Raw genomic sequence first — 14,208 nt, forward strand, 5'->3', positions numbered from 1 at the left:
GTTTCCCTCCCACTAATTGGCCAAGTTTTCCATCTCTCAGGCTGGGGGGGTCAAACAGTACGCCCCTCAGACAGGGTCCACAATTTGGGAGTCCTCCTGGACCCACAGCTGACTTTCGAACACCACTTGTCGGCTGTGACCAGGGGGGCATTTGCCCAGGTTCGCCTGGTGCACCAATTGCGCCCCTACCTGAACCGGGAGGCCCTCACAACAGTCACTCACGCCCTTGTGACCTCTAGACTGGACTACTGCAATGTGCTCTACATGGGGCAGCCCTTGAAGAGCATTCGGAGACTTCAGCTTGTCCAGAATGCAGCCGCGCGAGCGATCGTGGGTGCACCTCGGTTCACCCACGCAACTCCGCGAGCTGCACTGGCTGCCTATTGGTCTTCGGATACGCTTCAAGGCGCTAGTCGTCACTTATAAAGCCCTTCATGGTATTGGACCTGGGTACTTGAGAGACCGCCTGCTGCCAATTACCTCCAATAGACCGATTAGATCCCACAGATTAGGCCTCCTCCGAATTCCATCCGCCGGCCAATGCCGGCTGGCGACCACCCGGAGGAGAGCCTTCTCTGTGGCTGCTCCGACCCTCTGGAACGAGCTCCCCGTGGAGATTCGAACCCTCACCACCCTCCAGGCCTTCCGCAAAGCCCTTAAAACCTGGCTGTTCCGATAGGCCTGGGGCTAAAGAGTTTTTGCCCCCCTTCTCGAATGGTATGGTTGTTGTGTGTTTTTAAATTTTGTATTGTTATGTCTTGTCTTTTTTATCCCCCTGTCTGTACCCCCTTCCCTGATTGAATTGTGAGCCACCCTGAGTCCCCTTTGGGGAAAAGGGCGGCATATAAATGTAATAAATCAATCAATCAAATCAATCACCTTTTCTGCAGAATTCAGTCTGATAAAAGTGGCATTTCTGCAGTACCAATAACTTATGAATTATTCTTATTTAACCTGGTGGCGAAGTCCAGGAGAGAAGGACTTTGATCCTCATAATCCCAAAGCAGCATACCTACGCTGGCTGGGAATAATGGAACTGAAATCCAATGCATTTAAAAACTTTTCGGCTGAAGAAAGCTGTATTAATACTTCTCTCTCTGTAACTCCAGGTAGACTTAGAACCATTGAAATTATGGAATGTCTGTTCCCGAACTTCCAGTTTGCATTTTGGGCTGTTTTTGCCCTCCGGAAGCCTGCAGAGGATGAAAATGGGCCATTTCCAGCCTCCAGAGGTCCTCCAGGGGAGGGGGGGCAGGGAGGTTCCCCCCCAGGTTCCAGAGGCTTTCTAGGGTGAAAAATGGGTCCACCATGCCATTGCGCGCCAAAAGCGAGGGGAGGGAGAGTTGCACACAGATGCATGGAGGGGGTTGTGCACATGCACAGGGGAGGAGGGTGCGTATCATTGGTGGGCTGCAGGCGGTACACCCCAGTACAGGCATACCGGAGCCTGCCTGGAGCACTGGGTACCATTCCAGTATGGTGCTCTGGAGGGCCTGCCCACCTGCTCTCCTTACCTGTCTTTAAGCTCTTTTGCACTTCCGCTCACGCCGCGTACAGCACCTGTGCAATGCACCGCCAAGCAACTGGAGCATCGCAGAAGCATCACTGGATGGTAAGATACATGCACGCACTGTGCGCATTCATGTGGAGGACGCTGGGTCCCTTTACAACAGTACCGGTTGCAACAGGATCCGGAACCCACCACTGGCATGCATTAACGGGCATCACATGCACATGCATGGAAGGGGGCGCATGCGCTGGGGGAAGGTGCATAGAATTATAGATGTGGGCACATGCGCGCACGACCCCCCTCCGTTCGCCTGTTTTTAGCATGCGATGGCAAAAAGGTTAGTCATCACTGCTATAGATATACTGTGTTTTCCCCAAAATAAGACCTAACTGGAAAATTCCACCCTTTGGAACAAAAATCAATATAAGACCTGGTCTTATTTTGGGGGAAACATGGGTAATTATACTATGGAAAAGAAAAATAATAATAATAAAAAAATATACACAAAGATATGTATGCAAGTGACCATTCATTCTTCTTAGTCCCATTCCAGTGGAGATTGAATTTGATAAAAAGCAGATGACTTAAAATTACAATACAAGTAGTCCTTCAGTATGACCATCACACAGCCTGTTCATTATGGTCATATGTCATAATGGTTGTAAAATGAGCCTGTCATGTGACCAACCTGATTCTATAACCTTTTTTTGCGGTGGTAGTTAAACCAATCACCACAGTGATTAAATAAATCCAGGGTCATTAAGTGAACACTGCAGTCATTAAGCAAACTAATGGTTCACTATGGGTGTGGTTTTCCAAAACCTGAAAGTGCTGGTTTTTGGGAAAACTATCAAACTATTATTAAAAAAACCCCAGTTTTTATGGGATGCTGCAAACGGCCATATATGCCGCCGTGCTGCTCTGCATCCAAAGTTTGGTCGTGTGACCATAAGGTGGCCTGACTGTCAGAACTTTGAATCTGGGTCCTAAGTCCCCTTGCTGTTTAAGATAGAGGAGAAAATGGAGGCTCTCCTCCATCTGACACAAGATTTATAACAAACAGCATCACTACTCTGGAAAATGAGTCACAAAATCACATAAAATGTTCTTTCCCATTTTGGACTCTAAAATATCTGTACATTATATAACTCAAGAACCTACTGTGTTTTCATGACAACCAAAATCTATTGTCTAAGATGTTTGCTTCACTGTTGATGGCAAGCAGCAACACCCACTGTCTTCAAAACACATTTAGCCTAACCCTGCAGATATTTGGGACTATCACTCCCATCAATAGTAATAGCAATAGCAATTAGACTTATATACCACTTCATAGGGCTTTCAGCCCTCTCTAAGTGGTTTACAGAGTCAGCATATTGCCCCACAGTCTGGGTCCTCATTTCACCCACCTCGGAAGGATGGAAGGCTGAGTCAACCTTGAGCCCGTGAGATCTGAACCGTCGAACTGCAGTTAGCAATCAGCTGAAGTGGCCTGCAGTGCTGCACTCTACCCACTGCGCCACCTCGGCTCTTACATCATTCCCAACCTGCAGTCCAATACATGACGCGGATACATTTAAAGGAAGCTATTACAAGGTCTAGGACAACTTGCCACAAGTAACTCATCACGGTCAACTCACTTGCAGGATAGCTCATCAGGCCAAACTGCGACAGGTCAACTCACCATGGGACAAAAGTTACGCTAATATCAAAGAAACAGTGGAATACAATCTTTAAAGATGAAGCGCCGAAGGAGACGCCTAGAGCACCTTTGGAGGTCCAGCAAATCCGAATCAAGCCGAGCATTTTTGACAACCTGCACCAGAGATTACGTTCGGGCAATCAGGACGGCTAAGAAAACACACATTGCCTCTCTGGTTGCGTCTGCTGAGTCGCGCCCAGCCGCCCTGTTTAGGATAACCCGTTCCCTCCTAAATAGGAGGGATACGGGCGATCCGCTGCAGGGCAGGGCTGAGGACTACGTCCAATTTCTCGCAGACAAGGTTGCTCGGCTCCGGGTGGACCTGGACTCCAATCCCGCAGTACCAGCCGAGGCACTAAGGGATGATCTGGTAAGTCATCGCTGGATTGAGTTTCAGGCGGTTGCCCCTGAGGATGTGGACAAGGCCATGAGAGCTGTAGGTGCCTCCACATGTGCGCTGGACCCGTGCCCTTCCTGGCTGATTGTAAACAGCAGGGAGGTGACACGAGGCTGGATCCAGGCGGTTGTTACTGCCTCACTTCGGGAGGGGATCTTTCCCCCCGCTTTAAAGACGGCGGTGGTGAGACCCCTCCTGAAGAAACCATCCTTGGATCCAGCTGTTTTAAATAACTACCGTCCAGTCTCCAACCTCCCCTTTGTGGGGAAGGTTGTTGAGAAGGTGGTGGCCTTTCAGCTCCAGCGGTCCTTGGAGGAAGCCAACTATCTCGATCCGTTCCAGTCTGGCTTCAGACCTGGCTGCAGCACAGAAACCACTTTGGTCGCGTTGACCGATGATCTCTGGAGAGCCAGGGATGGAGGCCATGCCTCCATCCTAGTGCTCCTTGACCTCTCGGCGGCTTTCGATACCATCGACCATGGTATCCTTCTGCGACGACTGCGGGAGGTGGGGGTGGGAGGCGCTGTTTTACAGTGGTTCTCCTCTTACCTCTCGGACAGGTCGCAGTCGGTGTTAGTTGGGGAGCAGAGATCGACCCCTAGGCCCCTAACGTGTGGGGTGCCGCAGGGTTCGGTCCTGTCCCCCCTTCTTTTCAACATCTACATGAAACCGCTGGGTGAGATCATTCGACGGCACGGGATAAAGTACCATCAATATACGGACGATACTCAATTGTATCTGTCCGCCCCGTGCCAACTCAACAAAGCGATGGATGTGATGAGCCAGGGGCTGGATGCTGTTAAAGACTGGATGGGGGGTCAACAAGCTTGTCCTCAATCCAGAAAAGACCGAGTGGCTGTTGTGTTTCCCTCCCAAGAATTGGCCAAGTACTCCATCTCTCAGGCTAGGGGGTCAAATTATACGCCCCTCAGACAGGGTTCGCAACTTGGGAGTCCTCCTGGACCCACAGCTGACCTTCGAACATCACTTGTCAGCTATGACCAGGGGGGCATTTGCCCAGGTTCGCCTGGTACACCAGTTGCGTCCCTACCTGAACTGGGAGGCCCTCACAACAGTCACTCGTGCCCTTGTGACCTCTAGGCTGGAATATTGCAATGTGCTCTACATGGGGCTGCCCTTGAAGAGCATTCGGCGACTCCAGCTAGTCCAGAACGCGGCCGCGCGAGCGATAGTGGGTGCACCTCGGTTCACCCACGTAACACCTATCCTCCGCGAGCTGCGCTGGCTACCTGTTGATATCCGGGTGCACTTCAAGGTGCTACTTATCACCTATAAAGCCCTTCATGGTAGTGGGCCTGGGTACTTGAGAGACCGCCTACTGCCAATCACCTCCACCAGACCGATTCGATCGCATCGATTAGGCCTCCTCCGAATCCCATCTTCTAGCCAGTGCAAACTGGCAACTACCCGGAGGAGGGCCTTCTCGGTGGCTGCTCCGTCCCTTTGGAACGAACTCCCCGTGGAGATTCGGACCCTCACCACCCTCCAATCCTTCCGCGCTGCTGTAAAGATCTGGCTGTCCCGGCTGGCCTGGGGTTAAGATTATAGCCCCACTCGAATGGTGTGATTGTTGCGTTTTTTCTCTTTTAATATGCTGTATTGTTTACTGTTTGTTGTTTCCCCCCTCCCTTTTGAATTGTGAGCCGCCCTGAGTCCCTTCGGGGAAAAGGGCGGCATACAAATAAAGGTAAAAGTAAAAAAAAAAGTAAAAAAGTAAAAGTAAAGAGCCGAGGTGGCGCAATGGTTAGGGTGCAGTACTGCAGGCCACTTCAGCTGACTGTTATCTGCAGTTCAGCGGTTCTAATCTCACTGGCTCAAGGTTGACTCAGCCTTCCATCCTTCCGAGGTGGATGAAATGAGGACCCAGACTGTGGGGGCAATATGCTGACTCTGTAAACCGCTTAGAGAGGGCTGAAAGCCCTATGAAGCGGTATATAAGTCTAACTGCTATTGCTATTGCTAAAGAAAGGATGCAAAAGGGAGGACAAAACGAAATGCGAATGGCAAAAAATAAAATAATTTTAAAATTAGTTTAAATCATTAAACTGAATTGTTGGAATTGCACTGCAGCAAATTGGCCATGGCGAGTTGGCTAGGGTTCGTTGTCTGTGGCGAGTTGTCCCATTCTGGCTGTTACAGACACTCAATCCATTTCCCATTTTCTCTCCTCTTAAACATAACAAAGGGATAAGTAGGTCCTGTCATGCCATATTATGATGTGGAAGAAGCCTTATTTGGGAAATTTGAAGCTATATGAGAGCTTTCAAGTTCAGGTCACTCAAAGATGTAATTTCATTTCTTCATCCAAACAGAAACTGGACAACGCAGCAAAAGCAAATCCAGAGCAAGTGAGAATTAGCCAAGAACATGGTTCTGTAAACAAAGCGAGCACGCTCCGTTTTTCAGCCTCAGACGGTTCCATAAATTGCCCAAAGTCATTTGGTCTTGGCTGCTTCTTTCTTTCCAACCCACACATTTAATTCAGAGGGCTTTTCTTTTATCAAGGGACTTGAAACCGTAAGCTATTTTTGAAGAGCCCAGTGAAATCAATTACCAGTATTTCTGTAGCTTTCAGCATTAGAACCGTTTATATTATTTTTGTCTTTAAAAAAGGAAGGAAGAAAAACACAACACGCTCTGCACGAGCGATCAGAATTCAAACTGGAACACAAGCAGCTATCAAGGTGATGAGGATGAAGCTCCAGACAGACACAAGTATGTTTTTTTTTTAAAAAAAGCAAAATTAATTTTAATGCTATTTAATACAGACACAGAATGACACATTCCCCATCCTACACATATCTAAAAGTGAATTAGCCTCAAGGCAAAAAGAGTGGGCTCTATTTATTAAGGCAGTGCAGAGATATAGATCTGAAGGCAAAACATGATTTGGAAGATACATGTTGAAAATATCTTAAACCAAATGCATATTTTCCTAGGCCTGTATTGTCAGCTGCAGAGGGAGCTGTAGGAGCCCAGGAATAAATACATAAGTTGAAGATATTTCTGGTAGGTGCTACATGTGTTCCTATGCATACTCCATATCACTTATGTTTTTGCACTTATGCCTATTAAATTAGGCCTTTTGCATAAGCCTAGTTTGAATGCATAAAGAGGAAATGCTAATGGAAGAACGCTCCCCTTTCTAACCATCAAGATTTCATCTCTATGCCTCTATAACTCAGTGTTTCTCAACCTTAGCAACTTTAAAATGAGTGGACTTCAGCTTCCAGAATTCCCCTAGCCAATCATGCTAGGTATGCGGATATGAGCTCCACATATCTTAAAGTTGTCAAAGGTTGAGAAACATTGCTCCAGCAACTTTATCTCCGTGGCTCCATTGTGTTATTAGGTAGATAAGGAGAAAAGTAATATTGGAAAATACCTTGGAGGTGGGGAAGGAACAAAAAATGCCAGAAGATCATCTCATTTCAAAACATGTGTCTCATTTGTTCTTTCAACAATACTCCTTTTCACTTTGCAAGCTATTGTTCCAACTTACTTTTTACAGAATCCAATCTAAGTATTTTCACACATATAACCCGCGGGCAATGTGCGTTTTTACCTACCCCGCATGCCCCCCCCCCGCGGGGTATAAAAGTGGGTGGGGTATACGGAAAATATTTTACACGAATATTTTCACATCAATATAAAACGTTGTCCAATTGTTGTGTGCGCTTAGAAACCCATCTTCATGAATGGAACTTCCCCTCCTCCTCCCTTGTGTGGGCGAGCTCATTCCGCTCATCACCGGGGTCCTTTTTCTCATCGGTGGGGGGGGGGGGCGGCGCAAAATGGTTTCTTCTCCACGGCGCAGTGTTGTTTTTCCTGGAACTGCACCGGCCGTGTAAAAGGGCTGCGCACGGCCGGCGCGCCTCGGGTTCCGCTTGAGATCATCTCAAAGCAACGCTCCCTTCGCGCCGCTTCTCCTCCTCCTCCTTTTCCTGGGGTGGGCGGGAGCGGCGAGAAAACGGGGGCCGCTGTGGAGTTTGCAGCAATGGCAGAGCTAGAGGAGGGGGAGGGACGCAGCTCGGGTCAGAACGGGCTCCCTTCGCTTCGCCTCCAGCAGATGGTCGTCGTTCCTCGCTAGCCGGCCAGACCACCGCTGCGGGTTATATAAGAAGGCGGGGTGTATAAAAACTTTTTTACATAAATCTTGAAAACCTGCGGGTTATTTGCGTGGGCGGGATATATGCGTAAAAATACGGTATCTAGTTTGGCTAACCAAAAACTGAAGTTAAATATAAATGGGATCCAGTCTGGGTTGATCAATGGGACCAGAGGTTTAGATCTTCTGAGCTTACGGACTCATCCTGCAGCTCGTCCTCAGGGACATTCCTTGATAATGGGTTCCAGCACAAGTCCAAAAGATCGGAAAACTAAATCTCTGTTCCCGGTGACTGACCCAGATTGGATCCTGCAACATTATCCTGGGACATGTATGTTTGCTTTCATTTGTAAAAATAAATGATCTGTTCAACTGTAAGTGGGTCATCTTTTGATGGCCAAGTACTCTAATGCAGTTAGGGGGAAAGTTAAGGACTGTAGCAGATGCATCATAGGTCAAAGGGAGTAGCATTAATTCCAGAATTTTCATCCCCCCTCCTTCACAAACTTTTTCCACCAGCAGGGATCTCTTTTTTGTTGCAGTTGCTATGTTTAATTGTCCTATGACTATTTCTCCTTATATTTCAAGCGGCAAAGTGATGGGAAATGAAGCTAGCCAGTTTTCATCAATTTTGTCATAAAAGTTTAGTAGCAGTAAAGTAGAGAATCTGGAGGTCTGGTTCAACCAAATAGCCTTCCCTGGACTCAAACGTGGTTATTCAACTGAGAAGGTGAAGTCAACTTACGCAGTCTTTCCCTCACTGTCATGCTTGGTTGCGTTGGCTCCCTTTTTGCCCAAAAGAGAAGCCACTTTCTCCAGATCTGCGTTCTCCACAGCCTGGAGGAGTCGGTCATCATTCTTATTCCACTCATGAGTCTGTAAAAGAAAAAGAAAAAGTTTAAGGGGATTAAGGAGGTGAATAAAGTATTCCTTATATGGTACTTGTTGGCTTTATAGCAATAGCAGTTAGACTTATATACCGCTTCATAGGGCTTTCAGTTCTCTCTAAGCGGTTTACAGAGTCAGCATATTGCCCCCAACAACAATCCGGGTCCTCATTTTACCCACCTCGGGAGGATGGAAGGCTGAGTCAACCCTGAGCCAGTGAGATTTGAACAGCCGAACTGCAGAACTGCAGTCAGCTGAAGTAGCCTGCAGTGCTGCATTTAACCACTGCGCCACCTCGGCTCACCCTCAGTGCTTACCCTCAGTGGAAAGAAAGTTCCCCACCCAAAAGAAAGTTCAAGTCCCTGCTCAGCTTTCCTGAAGCCTGGGGAGGCTGAAAATGGCATCCCCCTCCGGAAGGCCGAAAATCAACTGGCCAGCACGCACATGTGCACCAGAGCTGATGACTTGCCTGCTAGCAAATATGGCCTCCGCGTGCCATAGGTTTGTCTTCACGGCCCTAAATAATACTTCTGGCTCATACATGTCCTTGTATGGGACAGAATCATGATGAGAATGACAACAATGGTCCCTCTTTCACATTTATCTCTGGTTATACTAATCACAGTGGTTGGAAGTTTATTATAATGAATCTTGGATTGATTAATAAAGCTTGGCTTTGGGAACATTTTGCTTCCCCTTTATGTCCTTAACAGGATACCTTATTATAAAGGTACTTATTTTAATCTGTAGGAGTTTTTATTGGGGAGAGAGACAAAAATCTCCAAAAATTGATAGGAGTTGACGGGTCCTGGATCACCAAGTATGCAACCCAAACACTGATTTTTCTCTTTCTTTAAATCCATTTCTCGTTTAAGCTTTCTTGACTGACGATAGCAATGGGACATCAACTTAATTTTATGTCATCTTCTTGGGTAATTGCAGAAAATTGCACCACAGTTATTGTTAGTGGAGCACTGAACTTCAGTGTAGCAATTTCGAGAATCATAAAGTATCATAAAAAAGGTTTTCGAGCTAATTAGTTGTACATTCCTATCTTAAGGTTACATGGAATTAAATCATAATAAAGAAAATTACTTCTCTACAAATTGTTTGAAGGCCGTATTTGGAAAGTCATAGTAGTGTGTTTTTGAAAGCTGAATCTTGCAGTAAATCTGATATTTTTTTTATCTTGTTGACCTAGAAAAATCCACGGGAAGTGGACTGCCAAAACATGTTAGAGAAGAAACTTCCCATGTACTCTGGCCTTTTGCAAGTTGGTCCACGTTGAAAAGTTAAGGTTGGAGATGCCTTTGTTTGAAAGCATCTTCAATTCACAAAAACAAACACCAAGCCTACATTAAACTCAGCCTTCAGAAAGAAATGTGCCCTTTGGTCGCCTTGATCCAAGTTGGGTTTTCTATAAACAGAAGGCAATGCCAATCTTTCATATGCAGAGACGTTGTAAATATTTATACTAATATTTCCACCATCGCAACATTCAGTGAGACAATGCTGTTTGACAGCTTGGCTTGACTTTAATCCATAAGGGAGTTTCCATCACTACTAACGAACTACAGATTCTGTTGCAGTTGGAAGCCAATCCTGCGGCTTAAACACAAAAGCCAAAACCTGAAAATGAGAAAGTTTTTTGGAACAAGCTACTATGACCCAGATGCTGAGGTTCAACTTGGCCGTTACCTCCAACTATTAAAATGTGGAGCAATTAATGAGCCTTTGGCTGGAATTTGGGAACCTATGAGAGGAAGGCACCCTAGCAGTGCCCAAACCTGCTTCATTCATTAACTTATCTGTTGCAAGACTACCTAATTCCATTTAGCTTATTGAGCACTTTTGCAACTCCTCAACCTCCATCAATGATTCTGCCATCTCTAAAACATGCTCTATATTCTGGAACAAGTTGCCACTTGTAGTAAAAGTTGGCCCTCTTTTTTACAGCCAGTTTAAAAAAATATCTTTTGCTCCAGGGGTTTTCTTTTTCTAAATGCTTCCAGAATTAGTACACTATTTTCAAATGTTTTATGTGTTAAATAGAGCTTTGCTTTTAAACTATCTAAGTCACCTGGATTAGGGGTCACATAAACTCGCCAGATATATTACCCCTGACACAAAGATTGTTGTTTTCTTTTATAAGGCAGGGTGTCAAACTCAATTTCACTGAGGGCTGCATCAGGATTGTGTTTGACCTCGCCGGGGGGGGGGGGGGGCGCAGCCTGCTCGATGTCACTAGTGTTGGGGGCACCTGTGGTGGCCCAAGTGCTCTGCCAGTGAAAAAGGGCTTCCAAGCTCCGTTTTAAGCTGCAACAACCTCCTGCAAATCTCCGTTTTCACTGTCAGAGGGTTGCAGAATACCATCACAGCCAAAAACAGAGCTTGGGAGCCCGTTTTCACTGGCATAGCACTTGGGCTACCACAGGTGCCCCCGACACAAGTGACGTTGAGCTGGCCACACCCCCTCCCCGCCAGGTCAAACACAATCCTGATACGGCCCTTAATGAAATTGGGTTTGATACCCATAAGTTAAACAAGGAAACAAAATCCAGGACCCGTTACTCCCCTGGAATTGAAATTTCAAGGATCTTCAGAGACCAGTTGCATTTGCCACTGTGGTCAATATCAATCATGTGATCCCGATTTCTGGCTTTCCCTGTCATTTTCCTACACGCAAAGTTACTGGAGAAGCAGCAGGAAGTCAGACATCACTCCTAGGCTATTTCTCTATTTACATCTAAATAAATAAAATTTGAATTTTCCTCTTTGGAAGCTGTTCCCAGTCCCTACAAAATCCCAGCAGATTGAATCTATTTGGTCTTCAATGAGCTGGTTGAATGTCATAAATAGGTTCAGCTACAGAATCTTCAAGGAATGATTGTTGAAATATCCTCAAGATTCTGGATAGGTAACCAATTCAGGTACATTTGTTTTAGTTAGCAACGTGTAGTTTTGATTTTTTTTTCATAAAATCATTTTTATTAAATGTTTTCAAGTTTAAAAACAAAACAAGAAAAAATATAAAAGCAAATACAAAACAGATTAAAAACACAAACAACGTAACAATATAATATACTTTTACAGCTTTCCGTATCAGCATATATATTCTGCTTTTGTGGTTTACTATTCAATAATTGCCTTTTCATAGTTTTTAACAATTCTAATAATAATGTGATAATTATATTATAATCTAGTAGTATAGGGAATATAATCAAAATTTACATATATACATTTTTCTTCATAATATATTCAATACTTTTCAAAACTTTTAGTTCTTGTTTTGGCTTCTATTCTCTAGCCATTTGTACAGTTTACTCCAAATTTTATAATAGTCCGACTCTCCTCTTTCTTTTAATTCCATGTAGTTTTGATTTATTTTAAAGTGCAACTAACCATTTCTGACCAGATACTCTAATAAATGTACAAAACTGGAAATTGGAGTTGATTTTCCCAGCCTAGGGTGTAGCCTTATTCATATACCCGTCTGCCAAGTATATGGGCTTATTATTTTTTTCAAGGAAAAAAAATGAAAAGGTCTCAAGGAGAACTTTGTCCTCAAGAGAGAAGCACAGAATCAGGGCAGAATGTATTCACATCAAAATTTAGTCATTGTAAATGACTCACCTTGGAAGTGCATTACAAAAGGTTGACTGCCTGTTTAACTTCTGCCTTGTCGCCCTCCCCATCTAATCTTTCGTCTAGCAGTTCCATATTGAATCATTCAATCTTCTATAGAATATCTTGAAATTAAAATTATGGAGGAACTTATTGGTCAAGATGGCAACTCGTGGCATTAGGATCGCCTTCTGTTGTTTTTTTGAAAAAAGCTGGAAGTTTCAAAACTTTTTGTGATATAAAATATATGAAAAGGCATCGTAAACCTTAAAAGGATGCATTGTACATGGTCCTCGGCTTAGGAGCGCAAATCAGTGGTGGGATTAGATTTTTTTTACTACCAGTTTTGTGGACATGGATTGGTGGGCATGGCAGGGGAAGGATACTGCAAAATCGCCATTCCCTCCCCATCAGCTGGGACTCGGGAGGCAGAGAATAGGTGAGGGTGGGGCCAGTCAGAGGTGGTATTTACTGGTTCTCCAAACTACTCAAAATTTCTGCTACCGGTTCTCCAGAACTGGTCAGAACCTGCTGAATCCCACCTCTGGAGCAATTGGGATCTGAATTGCCATTATTAAGCAAGTCTGTTATTAATTTTTAAACTTTTTTTTGCCATGGTTGTTAAGTGAAAGTCACCATTGACTTTATTTGTCAAAAGCTGGATGAGAAGGTTGCAAATGGTGAAGACATGTTTCCGGAAAGTAGGAACTACTGTAAATACAAGTCAGTTGCCAAGCTGGTGAATTTTGATAATGTGACCATGGGGATGCTGCGATGGTCATAAGTGTGAGGACCAGTGGTAAGTCATTTTTTTCAGTGCTGTTGTAACTTTGAATGATTGCTAAACAAATAATTGTAAGTTGAGGACTACCTGTAGTTGTCTTTAGAAAAGCACAAAAAAGCTACCGTACTCATTTCACACCAAATGAGAAAAACACAAAAAAGCTACTCATTTCACACCAACTGTACTTCCCTTCTCATTGCAGCAACAAACTATAACTATCAGACATGAAAAAGTTATTGATTTAAAGAACAGCCTCCTTTTTTCATGGTCTTTTGAACCCTGACAAAATATTATTAGCTAGATAATAATTTCAGTGTCTAGCTGAAGACTAGTAGTTCCACTTTCCATGTTTCAGCAAGAAGAAAAATCAAGAATTTCAAAACTGGAGGTTATAAAGATTTTAGACAAGATATCACAAGCCAGGGCTATTTACTGAACCGGCAGTAAATGTATTATTTTAGTTCATAGTCAAATTATCATTTGATAAGCACTTATCAATGGACTTTGCTCCCTTTCTTGTTAATTGTCTTCAAGAATCTCAAGAACGCAACTGTTGTAAATGCCAGCTTTCCAAACTTGATTAGCAATGCCTCCCGGAAGTCAGCAAGGGTCAACAAATTTTTCAGTACTCTGTGTGTGCCTGTGTATGGGCAAGCACACAAAAGCACTTACCCATGAACTTGTAAAACCCAGTGACGTGTGGTGAGGTTTATGGCTGGTGAGGCACTGACACAATTTTTTTTAGACTTCTGGACTTCAACTCCCAGAATTCCACAGTCAGGCATGCTCAGTTCCGATTTAAAGTAACAGCATTTGTTTTTCTCCTTTGAGAAATAAGTTTCCTTCTTTCTTTTTCTTCTCCCTTCCCCTCCTTCATCCCTCTCTCCCTTCCTCCCCCCCTCTCAAACACACAAACACACAAACACACACACACACAAAGTTGGATTGGAGGGAATCAGGGAGATCACAGGAGGAGGCAGGAAGCCAGTCAAAGAGCCATACTGGAGCACACACACTTTCCCCCAGCCCCGGAAGGATCCAGCCCAGCTTCACTGATTACAGGTTTGAAAAGACAATGTGGCTCTGCCTGCAATCAAACTACACTTGGGGAGGGAGAGCACTTCCCTCCAGCCTTTGCCCAAAGCCCCACACCAGGAGGATGAAGTTTTAATTC

The 14,208-nt window shown here is 44.7% G+C and overlaps 1 protein-coding gene across 2 annotated transcripts in view; it reads right to left on the bottom strand.

Moving 5' to 3' along the window:
• RAI14 (retinoic acid induced 14) overlaps nt 1-14,208 on the bottom strand; it is a 122,792-nt gene that overhangs the window by 41,405 nt on the left and 67,179 nt on the right. For both annotated transcript variants that reach the window (XM_032213562.1, XM_032213563.1), the window contains exon 3: nt 8,484-8,614. In XM_032213562.1, the coding sequence (XP_032069453.1) occupies nt 8,484-8,614 (131 nt within the window). The remainder of the gene's footprint in view (nt 1-8,483; nt 8,615-14,208) is intronic.

Source organism: Thamnophis elegans, chromosome 3 (assembly GCF_009769535.1).
Source record: "Thamnophis elegans isolate rThaEle1 chromosome 3, rThaEle1.pri, whole genome shotgun sequence".
In the NCBI taxonomy this organism is placed as follows: Eukaryota; Metazoa; Chordata; class Lepidosauria; order Squamata; family Colubridae; genus Thamnophis; species Thamnophis elegans.